At 44.8% G+C, this 14,987-nt stretch overlaps 1 protein-coding gene across 4 annotated transcripts in view; it reads right to left on the bottom strand.

Moving 5' to 3' along the window:
- PIWIL1 (piwi like RNA-mediated gene silencing 1) overlaps nucleotides 1–5,940 on the bottom strand; it is a 52,513-nt gene extending 46,573 nt beyond the window's left edge. For 3 of the 4 annotated variants that reach the window (XM_034791527.1, XM_034791528.1, XM_034791529.1), the window contains exons 1-3: nucleotides 4,805–4,899; nucleotides 2,564–2,652; nucleotides 1,503–1,620 (exon numbers count right to left, since the gene is read on the bottom strand). In XM_034791527.1, coding sequence (XP_034647418.1) covers nucleotides 1,503–1,620; nucleotides 2,564–2,644 — 199 coding nt within the window. In that variant the 5' untranslated portion in view covers nucleotides 2,645–2,652; nucleotides 4,805–4,899. Of the gene's footprint in view, nucleotides 1–1,502; nucleotides 1,621–2,563; nucleotides 2,653–4,804; nucleotides 4,900–5,603 lie in introns of those variants that run through there. The other variant, XM_034791526.1, reaches the window with a different exon arrangement.
- Between the last annotated feature and the right edge of the window lie 9,047 nt (nucleotides 5,941–14,987).

Below are 14,987 nucleotides of genomic sequence, written 5' to 3'. Positions count from 1 at the left end.
TGGTGTAATTGTCTGAAGGCTCATGGGTTGCTATTAGATTGGCTGTACTTCCAGATCCATATGCAGTATCTACATGGAGCCAATGTGTTATCACTTTCTCCTTTCTGTACGCAGTAAAATAAGCCTGCTTTGTGTAGTACTAGTACGCCTTAAGATCCCCTGGGAATGAGCGTACATCTGGAACCTGAAGAGCATGAACCTCTTTGAGCAGTGATATCAAAACTGGCTACATCAACCTCGTTTGGGGCCTATATAGAGATTAAATGCTCTAATTCTTTTCAATGGAGTGTTAACTCTTAAATTCAGTGACACTTTAAAAGAATTTCAATCCAATTTGTATAGTTATTACAGATATAGTTACATGTGCAAGCTGTCAAAGAAGAAACTGTAGTGGTTCTAGAAGTGTGTTGCATCATTTCTACCCTCCTCAACCAAGCAATGCTGAAAGCAAGCCATATAGTAACTTGTGTATTTAAAACTATCCTAATGTAAGTATTTACTAAGGCAGTCAATTAATGGCAGTTAACACATGCGATTAACTCAAACCAAATTAACACTATTTTTAACAAGCTTTAAATCGCACACCACATGACCCTATCCCATAGTCTGTGAGCAATTTGGTAGAGCTCATTAAAAACCTGCTGGGGGGTGGCGGGGAAAGAGGAGCCCAGCCCCCCCCAACACTTGCACCATCCCCTCCCTGCTGTACAGGTCCAGCCTTAGGGGTCAGCAAGGGGGCCACCACCCAGGGTGCAATGCTCGTGGGGTGCTGGCTGCAGGCCTCCAGGGCAGGGGTGCCTCTCCCCCCTGCTGTCCTGCTCCATTGCTGCTCCTTCCTCCTTCCCCCCTCCTCCATGGAGCCGCCCCGGCCAAACTGCTCCAGACTGATTAAAACTGATTGATTATGCCTTTAAAAAAAAAAAAAAAAAAAAAAATCTTGTGATTAATCATGATTAATTTTTTTAACTGTTTGTCAGCCCTAGTATTTACTAGTAATTCAGGATAGAAAAAAATTGAACAGGTAAAACAAGTTATGTAAATATATTCCATTTCCTAATCACAAGAAATTCCAGTCTGCTTGTTTAACTTCAACCCTCAACTGGCAAAACCAATTAAAACCATGTGCTCTGAAAAACGGTTTCTTATACAGAGCTTTCAATCTCCACCATTTGCCAAAAGAAAAGAGATACACTCAGGACTATTAATTCTATGACAGCAAAGACAACTAGAGCCCGGCTGTAGAATAAGCAGGTCCCAACAGTAAGCTTTGCTTTCTTTATCTAGCTCCATCAAAGTTCAGGCTGTTTGAGGAATAATGTGCCATTATGAGACATCAGAAAAATTTTTAGTACTTCAGATTTAACTAATTATTCTGATTTTGAAGAAAAAAATCAGAAATGCCATCTTGAATATATATTTAATTATCTTAGTTAAATCATTAAGTCTTCTAAATATTTGTTCTGTAGGCAATAAGCTTCGCTTCCTGCTCCCCTCCACCTCACCTTGTGGAACAATAGGAGCTCCTCTTTGTCGTCCACGGCCAACAAATTCTCCCTCTGATGGCGGTTGTGGTTGAGGTTGCAAAGGTCTAGGTTGCACATAGCTAGGTGGCTGCTGACCCTGCAAAGTCCATTATGCTTAGGAACAGCACTCACTGATATCACAAAGAAAACCTGTACTATCAAATGAAGTCACCAGAGGGTGTACTGCATAGCCAAGTTCCTATGACAGTTATTTAATATAGGGAAAAAATTAATTGCCTATAGGTTATTTAATATAGAGTGACATATTAACCTAAGTTACCAAAAAGTTATTCAGTAAAATTGCTCGTTCAGTTTGGAAGACAACACTACAGAAACATACCCTCACCCCCTGAAAACGGCATAATTATTCTGCATATAGCAGTGCTGTATCATTGGTTAACTGAAGCTGGCTTCAAGCTGCTCTCCACCACGTCCTCCCTCTCTCTTTTTTTTATTATTAAATAAAAAGGGCTCCTGCAATTATTGCAATCGGAAGAACATGAAATGCAATTCCTGGTCCCCAAAGATACTACAGAAAATACCACAAAAACTACAGGGAAAAAGGCAGTTGACTTTGAAGAAAGGAAGCTTGTTATACATAACATATTTTAGAATAACCACATATATATATATATATCACTGTTTGATTATATATATATATATATATAAATGCAACTCATCAGGAGGCAGCATCTTCTGTGTTCCGTATACTGCTGAATACAGCACTCAAACTCAGGCATCTGAGGGATCTACCTGTCCTTATGGAAAGTAATTCCTATCTATGAAGTTTAGCACACTGCCAAACTTCTCAGGAAGGTACAAAGGTCATTAGCAAGTCAATGACACCTACACCCACAAAGCTTTAAAGGAATATACCACTTTACTGTGGCAGTGCATTTGCTTATCAGTCATGTGAGGCAAAACCAGGTTTGATTTTAAATGAAACCCTTGATACATATACAACTATATGGGAAGCAGACAACTCTGAATTTTAATATTTCAAAATGTAGATGTGCTGGATGTGAAAAATGAACACTCACAGAAGCTGCTCCTACAGGAGGTACAGAAATTTGCTGGCCACGAGCTCTTCCTCTCGCTCTAGCTCTAGCTCTTCCAGTCATTTTCTTTTCTAAGAGAAACCAGCTATAGTTATAGGACACAATCCTCAGTTTTTTTCATGACAGTATAATTTTTAGCAGAGTTTTTTTTGGTATCTTGTTCAGTATAAGAGAAAGATTAATCTAGCTAGATTAGCCCAGCCATTGTGTGCTAGGGTCCCTGTTTACACTAATTTAAAAAAAAAAAATTCTGTTGCCACCAAGGGGATCACTACTTTAGTTAAGGGGATGGCAGCTGCCAGAATTCTCAGTAGTGCGTTGTACAGCTGTGCTTTGATGCAATCCTACAAACATTTAAACACATGTAACTTTAGCAACACGACTCAACTGAAATCACTGTAACTAAGTAAAGTTATGCACATGCTTAAGCGTCTGAACCAGAGATCGGCAACCTTCGGCCCGTGGTAAGCCCCCTGGCAGGCCGGGGCAGGCCAGTTTGTTTACCTGCCACCTCCGCAGGTTCGGCCAATCGTGGCTCCCATTGGCTGCAGTTCACCGTTCCAGGCCAATGGAGGCTGCGGGAAGCGACGCGGGCCCAGGGATGTGCTGGCTGCGGCTTCTCGCAGCTCCCATTGGCCTGGAACGGCAAACTGTGGCCAGTGGGAGCTGCGATCAGCCGAACCTGCGGGTGCGGCAGGTAAACAAACCAGCCTGGCCCACCAGGGGGCTTACCCTGGCAGGCCACGGGTCAAAGGTTGCCAATCCCTGGTCTGAACAATAGATACCCCGGGCTTTAAATAGTGAGAGTCATCCAGTCCCCTGTAGCAATGGATTTAATTTATTTATTTAGTGTGAAGTTATGGTTTAGGCAACCCAGATGACAGCTTCTGCAAACTACTCCTATACATAATAATAATAATAATAAATAAAAAAAACCTGTTAGAGAACATTTTAAAACTGCAAAAAGTTAAACAAGCAAAGCACTTCTGAGCAAGACTGAAATTGGCAAGGTTGAGTAAGGAATATACTGAACATTGCACAGAATATTGACTGGTTTCTCAAACACGTCCAACTGCTCTCCCAAGAGTGACCTACGGCTAAGTTACACTGAACAGCCCTAGTTCTCTTTATGATATGTAACTATGAATTCGTAAGCTTGGACAGAGAGGAAAATTTGCAGTTGGCAACTGCATAGTCTGTATACCAGAATTCACATAAGTAGTGGAGTACATGACACCATAAGACACTTTACTCAATTTAAGTCAGTGTTCAAAAAATTACTTTTAAATAATTTTCAGGCTTAATGAAAAATGGCCTACAATTCCATGCGTTTTTTAAACTGAGCAGCTGCAATGCCCCATATTAGTCTCCTTAAAAAGCATGGTATTAACTAATATATCATCCATCATCATAGCAGTCAGGCACTTTATAAATACAGTCTGCTAGTATTTTAGTTCAATGGTTCTCAAAGTTTTGTACTGGTGATCCCTTTCACACAGCAAGCCTCTGAGTACAACCGCCTCTTATAAGTGAAAAACACTTTTATAAATTTAACACCATTATAAACGCTGGAGGCAAAGCAGGGTTTGGGGTGGAGGCTGACAGCTCGCGACTCCCCATGTAATAACTTCACGACTCCCGGAGGGGTCCCAACCCCCAGTTTGAGAACCCATGTATTTAGGGTTACCATTCGTCAGGATTGTCCCAGACATGTCTGGCTTCTGGGGTTAAAAATAGCATGGGGAGGAGGGGAATTTGTAAATATCTAAAAATGTTCGGGATTCTCCCCCCCGCAGCACGGCTGACAGGGCGCCTGGCCGGACTGAGCCACTCGCATGGGGCTCCAGCAGCCAGAGCCCTTCCTCCGCTTCCCCCCTCCTCTCCCCTGCAGCTTCAGATCACCTCCTCCTCCTCCGCTCTCCCCTCCCCCCTGCTGCCCAGCGTGCCGCAGGATAGGCCTGGGAGTCCTGGGGGAGTCTTTCTGGAGGCGGGGGTGTGGATAAGGGTCTGAGCAGTCAAGGAACAGATAGGGGGTGGGATCCTGGGGGGCAGTTAGGGGCAGGGGTCTCAGAAAGGGACAGTCAGGGGACAAGGGAGGGGGGGAGGTTGGAGGTTCTGAAGGGGGCAGTCGGGGGCAGGAAGTGGGAGGGAGTGGATGGGGGCAGGGCTCGGGCGGGGCTCCCCCCCATCTCTTTTTTGATTGTTGAAATATGGTAACCCTACCTGTATTAGTTGTTTGTTCAGCTTAGACTCTCCCTCAGAGACCAATCCCTAATCTCATTAGAAGCTTGGAAGAGGCAGCCTTGCAGAAGAATGCCCCCCCCGGAACAGAATTCATTTACATTTTATTTCTCTCTTCCCCCCCTCCCCATTTCCTACAGCGCACACAGCCTGTTCCCTGTTCTAGCCCCAATCCCCCTCTGCAGGCCGTAGCCCTAGTGCCCCCCCACACACACACACACAAGGCGCTCCCCTGCCCCCAGGCTCCCCTTCCCCAGCCCTAGTGCCCCCTCCCCACACTAGGAGCAGTACCACCCCCTACTTAGCCCTAGGGGTTCGCCATCCCCTCACCCACAGGGCTAGTGACCCGCTCGAACCTACCCCGGGCTCCTCCCGGTTTGCTCTACCCCCAATGAACAAACTGCCCCCACGCTTGCTAGCACTGCCAGACCCCATTCCCTACAACCTGCCCCTTGCCCCGCTGCGCAGCCCTAGGCCTCTCCCCTTCACCCAGCTCAGGCAGCCACCCGCCTTCATTTCTCCGGGACTAGCTACATAAACCCCAACCGAGGTAGGGGATCTATTGGCTTCTGACTGCAGGCGGCCGGTAACCCCAATGCCCAGGGCCGGCTCCAGGCACCAGCCCACCGAGCTTGTGCTTGGGGCGGCACCGGGAGGGGCTCGCCGCCCTCCCCCCCGCGCTGCCAATGCCGGGCTCCTCCCGCCTCGCTATCAGCGGGAGAACGACTGTTAGTACCTGCCCACCACTTCTCCTCACGCGGCCGCAACAAGAAGCACGTACCGGCCCTCCCAACGGTTATCACGGCCTCCTCACTGGGGCGAGCAGAGTGGGGCTCACTCCGCCGGCTGCGCCACCTCCTCCTGCCGCTTCCTTAAGGACAGCGGAATCCGCCTCCGCCGCTTCCACGAATTAGGCGAGGGGTTTCTCAGTACCCGTCGGGCTCATCTCCTCTCTTGGCAGGGCAGAGCCTGGGGATTCATTTTCTGAGCGAATGCGCACATCACATAGAGAAAGTGAGGCGACCCCGTCTTCGTGCAGTGAGAGCGGCGCGTGGCGGAGAGCAAAAGAGAGGGAGACGGCCTCGCCTCTGATTGGACCGCGACGCCGCGAGTGCCCGCCTCCCGGAGAGCCGAAAGCGACCCCGCGTTTCCGAAGATTTCCGAAAGGGGCTAGCGGACGCGCCCGAAGAGTCGAGGCTGCCGAAGATTTCCGAATGGGGCTGGCGAGGGAGCGGAGAATGCCGAGAGGTGGCGGAAGGCTCTGGCCTGATGGCTTCCCAGGGGAGGAGCGGGACTTGGGTTCCGAAAGCGGGAACCACGTGTTAATTTACGTGTGGGTGCAGCTCCCCATGCAGTGTTGTTATTATTTGATCAAATTAATTACTTTGTATTATTAATTAATGATCATCCACTTAATTATTAATCAACCCCATTAATGCTTAATCAAATGGCCAGTGTTACTAATTGACAGTTAACCCTATTGTATCAAATAATAATGCCATCCTGGCAGCTATTTCTTCTGCCTAGCAATCATTTTGGAGAGTATGTGGGCCAGATTTACCAGAGGCATAAATGAAAAACTCCAGTGGAGTTGCATCCTCTTTTTCACCATTTTCCTAGGGTTACTATATTTTAATTTTTAAAAAGGAGAACATTCCATTGGGCCCCGCCCCAACTCCACCCCTTCCCTGCCCTCAGCCCTGCCCCAACTCTGCCCCTCCCCTGAACACTCCGCCCCTTGCTCCTCCCCCTCACCTGCTTCCCACGAAACAAATGTTCGCGGGAAGCCTGAAACAGGGAGGCAGCAGGTAGGCTGGGGCTGGGTGCGGCGCGACCCAATCCGGCCCCCCTGGCCGAGCGGCTCCCTCTGGCGGCCGGCTGGCCCAGGCCAAGAGGCTCTGGCCCCGGCGTCTCCCGCCCGGCTCGGCTCAGGCCCTGGGGTGCCGGCCACCGGCCGAGCACCCCCGGCCCCATCCTGGCCCCGGCCAAGCACCCCCAGCCCTGGCCCGGCCCCCGGCCCACCACCGCGGCGTTGGCCCCTGCCAAGTGCCCGCGCCCTTGGCCCCCGGGCGAGCACCGCGCCGGCCCCTGCCGAGCACCGTCGGCCCCGGCCCCAGCCCCGCCGGTCCCCAGCCAAGCACCGCCCCGCCCCTGGCCCCGGCCCCTGCCGAGCACTGCTGGCCCCGGCCCGGCCCCGCACCACCAGCCCCAGCGGCCCCCGGCCCAGCACCGCGCCGGGCCCGCACCCGCACGGCCGGCCCCAGCCCCAGCGGCCCCGGCCGAGCACCGCCAAGCCCTCCCTCCCTATTTTCCCGGACATGTCTGGCTTTTTGGGATTTCCCCCGGACGGGGATTTGAGGCCCAAAAAGCCGGACATGTCCGGGAAAATACGGACGTATGGTAAGCCTAAAAAATGTTCCTAAATTAAAATCAAAGGTTAATACATATACTGGCCCTATTCTCCACTGCCTTGCATCTTGTGTGGACAGTGACGCTTGAGTATTGGTCATGGCATAAGAACAGCTATATTGAGTCAGACCAATGGTTAATCTAGCCCAGTACTCTGTCTTTTGACAGTGGCCAATGCCAGGTGCTTCGGAGGGAATGAACAGTATAGGTAATCAAGTGATCATTCGCTGTTGCCCATTCCCAGCTTCCGGCAAACAGAGGTTAGGGACACTTCAGAGCATGGTTTTGCATCCCTGCCCAATTAACATCTATCCTAATTAACATAACATAAAAGCATGTGACTGGGCAGTTCTTTGGACTTTTTAACTACAATTTTAATCTTTGTGAGCAATGCAGCAAAACATTTGCTGAAATCAGAGGCTAAAACTCTGAAGGCACATCTTTCAGAAGAAAATGACAAATAATTTTAGTTATTTTCCCCCCTAAATTTTCATTTTACAGATGGCATGGCTTTATAAATGGTTTGGTTTCTATGCTACTAAAACCAGTTACAGGGACAATAAAATACTATGACAGAAGAGACAAGTAAAATATTAGAGTAATGGTTTAGGGATGTAAGTATATGTGCGTGAGAGAGAGGAGAGTTTGTGGGTTAAAGGGTGTCCCTACCCTGCCATGGAAAATAAACATTATATAATTCTGCCAGAAGGTGGAGCAATGAAACAAGAAATAAACGCTTGCAGGGCTACTTCAGTGAAAGAACTGTTCCTCAGATCTGATAATTAACATTAACATCTACAAAAATGCTACTGAAACTACGATTATATTCTACACTCATTGAGGTCGATTCTGGAGTGAAGCAACTGCTAGTCAAGAAGCTAGAATAGCGTCCTGGGGAATCCCTCCTGAGCTACTCTGAACACCTTACAACTCCCAATTAAGGGACATGCTGGGCATGGGAGGGAGAGTGGCCAGAGAGCTCTGGCTATCAATGTTCTGGGTGGCCCTGCAGCCCATAGGAGCTGGGCAAGGCTGACAAATTAGAGCAGGCTGAGAATTTGGGAGGCACAAATGTGGCTTAGGGGTTGTGTACATCAGGAAATTTATAGGCATAATTATACCGGTATAATTCCCTGTGTGGACATTTTTCCAGGATAAGATTGTCCAAAAGAAGAGTTAAACTGATATAATTATGCCAGTAAATTTCACCAGTGAGACAAGCCCTTAGAAACACAGATGAAAGGTGCAGCACAGATTCTGGATGATTGTGCCTGGGCCCAGTCTTTAGCCATCTAGTAGAGCTCAGGTAAAAGGAGCAAAAGGAATGGCATCTAAGTGCCCTCTAAACTGCGCAGCCACGCAGCAGGCTATTAAAGGCCGCGCAGGCAAGGAAAGATACCCGGAGCTGCCGTGGCTGCAGAGAGGCGCCTCTCTCCAGGCCCCAGCCTTGGAGCTGCCGCGACCGGGGAAAAGCGCCTCTCCCTGGCCCCGGGCTGCTGCAGCAAGAGAGGGCTGGGGGGAGTCCTCTCTCCCCATCGCAGCCCTTGGGCAGCCTGCACCCCAAACCTCTCCCTCATCCCTGTCCTCACCCCAGAGCCTGCACTCCAACCCTGAACCCCCATCCCCCATACTCCAACCCTCTGCCCCAGCCCTGAGCCCCCTCCCACATTCCGAACCCCTTGCACCCACCCCTGCCACACATCACCTCCATATTGGTTCACATAACAAAATTCATTCCGCAAGGGGATGTAAAAAATTAGAGGGAACATTGAATGGCATCCTCATCTTTAAACCTAGGACAGGTGATGAATGTCTCCTCCTCTTCCCACTCCCTGACTCTTCTGTACTTACATAATTCCAGCCCTGAACAGAGCTCTCCATAAGTAGAGGACAGTGCCAAAGATGTGGTTGATTTCCACCCCCCTTATTCCCCCTTTGGCAACAGGAGTCAGAGATCTAAACTATGAAAGGACCAAAGGACTTGATTTGGCACTTAATATGCCTTGGAAACTGCCAGAAGCTGGGAATGGGCAACAGGGAATGGTTCACTTGATGATTACCAGTTCTGTTAATTTCATCTGGGGCACCTGTCATTGGCCACTGTCGGAAGACAGGATATTGGGCTAGATGGACCTTTGGTCTTACCCAGTATGGCCGTTCTTATGTTCTTATGGACATAAATCAGCATCACAAAAACAAATCTCTGGAGAACTATAATAAAGTGAAATCTAAACATAAAGGAGCATATTGTTACAAGGAGGAAGGAGAAAAATTGTTCTCCTTAATCACTGAGGGAAGGACAAGAAGCAATGAGCTTGAATTGCAACAAGGGTGATTTAGGAACATTAGGAAAAACTTCCTAACTGCCAGGGTAGTTAAGCACGGGAATAAATTGCTAGGGAGACTGTGGAATCTCCATCATTGGAGATTTTCAAGAATAGGTTAGACAAACACCTGTCAGGGATGGTCTAGATAATACTTAGTCCTGCCATGAGTCCAAGGGACAGGACTAGATGACCTCTCAAGGTTCCTTCTGGTCCTACAATTCTATTATTTCATTTTACCAAACAGTTTAGTTTTAACATTCAGATTGAACTTCTTCGCTTCAGAATTGGTTGCTACCACTTGACACATAATAGGTCTGAGGAATGAATGTGGGTATGTAATTATCAGAGACAAAAACAGATTTGCTATACCAAATATATGAAATCCAGTATGTCTTTATTTGGTGAGGGTGGGCACGTGCACACACACACACACACACACACACACACACACACACACACTAATTCACGCTCATTTTACATCATCCAGACACTTATTATAATTACTAATTCTGTAAAGAGGGAGCAGAGTTGGCATATAGATAAACAAGATGGAGGCATTGCAGAAATGGGGGGCAGGAAGTGTATTTTCAGAACAGTGTGTATTTGATGCACAATTTGAATTATTGTTAACAGGATTTGTACATCCAAATTTGTACTCTTGGAAAGTGCTCTTCCCATTGTCCAGTTGCTGTATAATAATATCCCAAAAACAGTCATGCATTTTTATTGTGATTTTCTCATTCACCATCATCTTCTTATATTGTTGCTTTCCAGGCAGCTTACCCAAAATCACAACTGTTTGCATGAAACTTGCTTTTGACTTATAACGAATTGGAAAATAAGATACTCTTTAAATTAACACCTCATTGATCCTGAGTTCCAAATAAATATAGCAACATTTTGTACTAAAGCTAAGCTGGTTGCCTGGCTTGTAAATAGCTCTTATTTTTCTACAGTGTGTGTCAGTCACTCTTAACAATTCTGTATATTCACGTTTCTTGCCACAGGGATGCTCAAATGAGGACAAATACAGAAGTTGGAAAGAAAAGCAGGCCTCAATCTTATTAAATGTTAACACAATTCAAACTAAGAACATAGGAAGCAGTCTTTGCACCATAGATACTATACATTCTCTAGTAGATCAGGAATATACTCATAACTACTTTTTCTATGTACCAAACCCCATTCAGTTACCAATCCACAACCTCTCATTTATGAGTATGCACTCTGATGTATTTCAGAGTAACAGCCGTGTTAGTCTGTATCCGCAAAAAGAAGAACAGGAGTACTTGTGGCACAAGTACACAAGTACTCCTGTTCTTCTTTTCACTCTGATGTAGACACATTGCACCTAGCAGAACTAACAAATCTTATGACTAGGAAGTGAGCACTCCTGCAGGGGAGCCATAATTGTCCCCAACTTTTCTCCATTCCTTGTGCATAGACATTGGAGGCCTATACAACCCCCTTTCTCAACTGCCCAATCGGATCAAGCCTTAAATAAATCAGCCCGCAAACTATAACAGAGCAAGGCTCTGGTTCCGCTCCCATTTAAAATTTTGCAGTTGACTTCAATGGGTACAGGGTTTGGCCCCCTTCTCTACTGTCCTTTGCTCTTCTTATCCCAAGCTGTAACCAAGACATAAACAATATTCATTAATTTCTCCATTTGCTTGGTTTAGACTGTGATGTGTCTCCAAATTCAATTTTGGATTATTTATAATTGAGGACAGGATAGCAGCCCACTTAGAAACCAAATTCTCTTTTATAAATTAAAAAAGAAGGCACTTAAAATGTCCAGGCTAAGAGGAGCATCACTACACAGAGAAAGTTACAGTGCTGTCAGCATGTAGTTTTTATTAATCAAATATACATCTGGATAAATATTTAACTCAGCACATATGTTTATGCAAGGCATGTTAACTGCTTTTAAGAGCACTGATTACTGCGCGGCATAGGCTCTTTAGCCCAGTGGGAAATTTTATTACACCTCTACCTCAATATAACGCTGTCCTCGGGAGCCAAAAAATCTTACCGCGTTATAGGTGAAACCGCATTATATCGAACTTGCTTTGATCCGCCGGAGTGCGCAGGCCCCCCCCCCCCGAGCACTGCTTTACCTCGTTATATCAGAATTCGTGTTATATGGGAGCATTATATCGAGGTAGAGGTGTACTTAGTTGCCTGCAGAACTCTCCAGACAGTCAGAGGGTTAAAGCTGAAGAAACATGACATGGAGATTGACTTAGATCAGCACTGTTAAACAGAAAGAATATAAAGATCTTAAGTGATATGAACTGTGGGAGAAAACAAAAGTGTGTGAGGGGAAATATTTTTTTTTTTAATTCACAAATAAACATAGGCATTTGCCATACTAATTGTAACTTCTAAAAAAAATCCAAATTAATCACATTTCCTGGCAGATCCTAATTAATTTTAATTGCAAATTGTTAAAAAGTTTCTGATTCAATTCATTGCTTTCCTATGGCAATCCTTTTTGAATAAATAAATAAACATCAGCAAATCAGCCCCCTCGTTCTTACTCATGAGTGGTTTGACTTGGAAGACTTAAGATAATTAGCACCTAATGAAAGATATGGGGCAATTTGGTTTTGACCATCTTTCTGATTCGGATGGCTGATGTTTTACTGGTTCAAGCCTAGCTATAGTTGTAACTCTAAAGGTAACAGTCACAGGAAATGTGTGAATGGCAATGTACCAACTGCAACTGGTGCTGCAAATGTTTAGTTCTGGCTGGTTTTGAGTAGAAATAAAGAGGAAAATGACATTTTGAAAATGGCAGCTTTGAGGAAGTTCCTATTCTAATTTTGGTATTTTGCCAAAAAATCCAACTCCAGTACTTAAACACACCAAAATATCATATATGAAATAGTTGTTTCACAACTACTTGGCTTGAATTTTGCTTTGATGTTTGTTTTTCCCATGATGCAATTGTTTTTGCCTTCTGTCTCCTGTTGCTACAATAGGCCATTTCCCATATATGTCATCTCCAAAGGGGAAAAGACTTCATGGAAACAGAACAAAGAAAACAGAACAAAAGAAAATCAGGGAATTTTCCAAAGGCCCATTTGATATACAAGTATAAACAGGAAAACGATGCCTGGGGAGTCAGGAGTCAGGAATTGCACTAGCAGACAGCTGTTAAATTGTGTTGTTAGCAGCACTTTGGGATACAGAATTGTGTGATATGAATGCATACAGTGAACACACATTTCACTATCTTTATGCTGATGTTCAAGTATACTGGAAACTACCATTGAAACAATCTGCATGTTTTGCTTTCAAATTCTTTTAAAGACATCAATGCAAGAGTTCTGAAGTCCAAACTTCAATGGTTCTGTGCACTCTAGCACCAGAAGGAAAGACACCCCAATGTATCTAAGAAGGAATCTCACTTCTCGGGAGTGTTGTACCTGTAATGAAGCAAAAATATATATGGCCCAATTTTCAAAAGAACTCAGCACCCGAATTGGGGCCAGAGCTTGGCATGTTGGTCCTGAGCACTTTTGAAAATCTGGTCGCAAAGGAAGCTGCTGGGTGCAGAACACTTTAGAAACTCTGTCTCCTATTGTGAGTGCTGCAGGCTTGAAAATCTGGCCCTGAGCTCCTTTGAAAATCTGGTTTACAGCATTTTTACATCTCCTTTTATAGATTTTTAAAACAGAAAGGCAAGAGAGAAAGGCCAGGCTTTAAGAGTGACTCTCATTGTTTGAGATAAGTCATGAATTAACAGCCTTGCTTCTTAATTGTACAGTCTTAAATGTCAAGCTTATATACAATTTATTATAAATGTACTTATGGAAAGGTGAACTTTGACATGGGTTTACCCAGGAGTGTTTGTATTTAATTAACACCTTTGGTGGAGAGAAAGGGTAAATTATTTTTGAAACCATGACTCAGAATGTAACATGCATGTAGTAGAGTTTTTATAAATAAGTAGTATAATTTACAATATCCTGCATAACAAGTACAAATAAAAGCATTCCCCTTTTGGGATGTATTTTTCAGAACTGGATTCCACCTATGATTATCTAATCTACTTTCTCCTCTTGTCTCTTTTTTCATTCAGGCCCTCACCCTCTGATAATCACAGGTAAAATGCGCCCCCCCTCCCCATGAAATAAATAAAGTGATGTTTATCCAATAAACACCAGAAAAACATAGGAAACGGTTACTTGTATCTAAGGGCTTGTCTACATGGAGCAGTAATGCAGACTATGGGAGTGTGATTTCTAAAGCACACTAGCATGTTGTGCATTAATTGTCCATGTAGACCATGGGTCGGCAACCTTTGAGAAGTGGTGTGCCGAGTCTTCATTTATTCACTCTAATTTAAGGTTTCGCATGCCAGTAATACGTTTAACATTTTTAGAAGGTCTCTTTCTATGAGTCTATAATATAAATATATAACTAAACTATTGTTGTATGTAATGTAAATACAGTTTTAAAAATGTTTAAGAAGCTTAATTTAAAATTAAATTAAAATGCAGAGCCCCCCGGACTGGTGGCCAGGACCCGGGCAGTGTGAGTGCCACTGAAAATCAGCTCGCGTACTGCCTTTGCCACACGTGCTATAGGTTGCCTACCCCTGATTGTAGACGCTGCTGGTGCACTCTAAAGATTCCCCTGGGCCTAGTCTGCTTTAACATAGTGATGTTTGAAACAGCACTACATGAGAGTGCACTAGGGAACACTGCAAGGAGATTATTCATTATAGTATGTACTGCTGTAATGAGTAATGTATATAATATGCATTATTCATGACAGTATGTGCAAAGAGAAAGCCCTGAAAAACCCTGATTTTTGGACCCTACATGAAACTCAAAAATTGCTAAAAATAAACCATGAAAAATAACATGAATCAACCCAAAAGAAACAGAAGCCCTAATTATATTTCGACAGCTTTTTTATTCTGGCATCATACAGTATATGGCACAGAAAACAATAGATTAGTCCAAAAAGAATCTGGACATATTTCAGCAGGGAGAATCTAATTAGTATTTTAGAGTTTAGATAAGGTGACATAGGTTGATTGCTGCTCGTTTGGCAACCTGATTACATCTAATTGTCTTCTGATTGACCTGAATATTCCTGCATTGTGCAGAGAGATTGGATTATGCCATTTAGTGCAGGATTAAAAAATGCCATAGTTTAGCTTTTTACAAAATACTATAAAACTTTGTTCACAGTCAAGTAACTTCTTTTGTTGTTGTTGTTCTGTTTTGTTCAAGCCCAGCTGCAGCCCTGGAGCATATCTCATAAATATCAGGAAGTACCCAAAGCCACAATCAGAATTAAAGAGTTGATCTGAACCTTAGATCTTAGCTTTAAAGCTGTAATGTACAGTGAATTTGGTTACATGGCAAAGGAAATGGTAATTGCTGAAGTATGTTTTCTTAAGTTGCAAA

The sequence above is a fragment of the Trachemys scripta genome, chromosome 15, assembly GCF_013100865.1.
Source record: "Trachemys scripta elegans isolate TJP31775 chromosome 15, CAS_Tse_1.0, whole genome shotgun sequence".
NCBI classification, from domain to species: Eukaryota; Metazoa; Chordata; order Testudines; family Emydidae; genus Trachemys; species Trachemys scripta.
The sequence above is the reverse complement of the archived record's forward strand: the minus strand, read 5'-3'. Positions and strand labels throughout refer to the sequence as shown.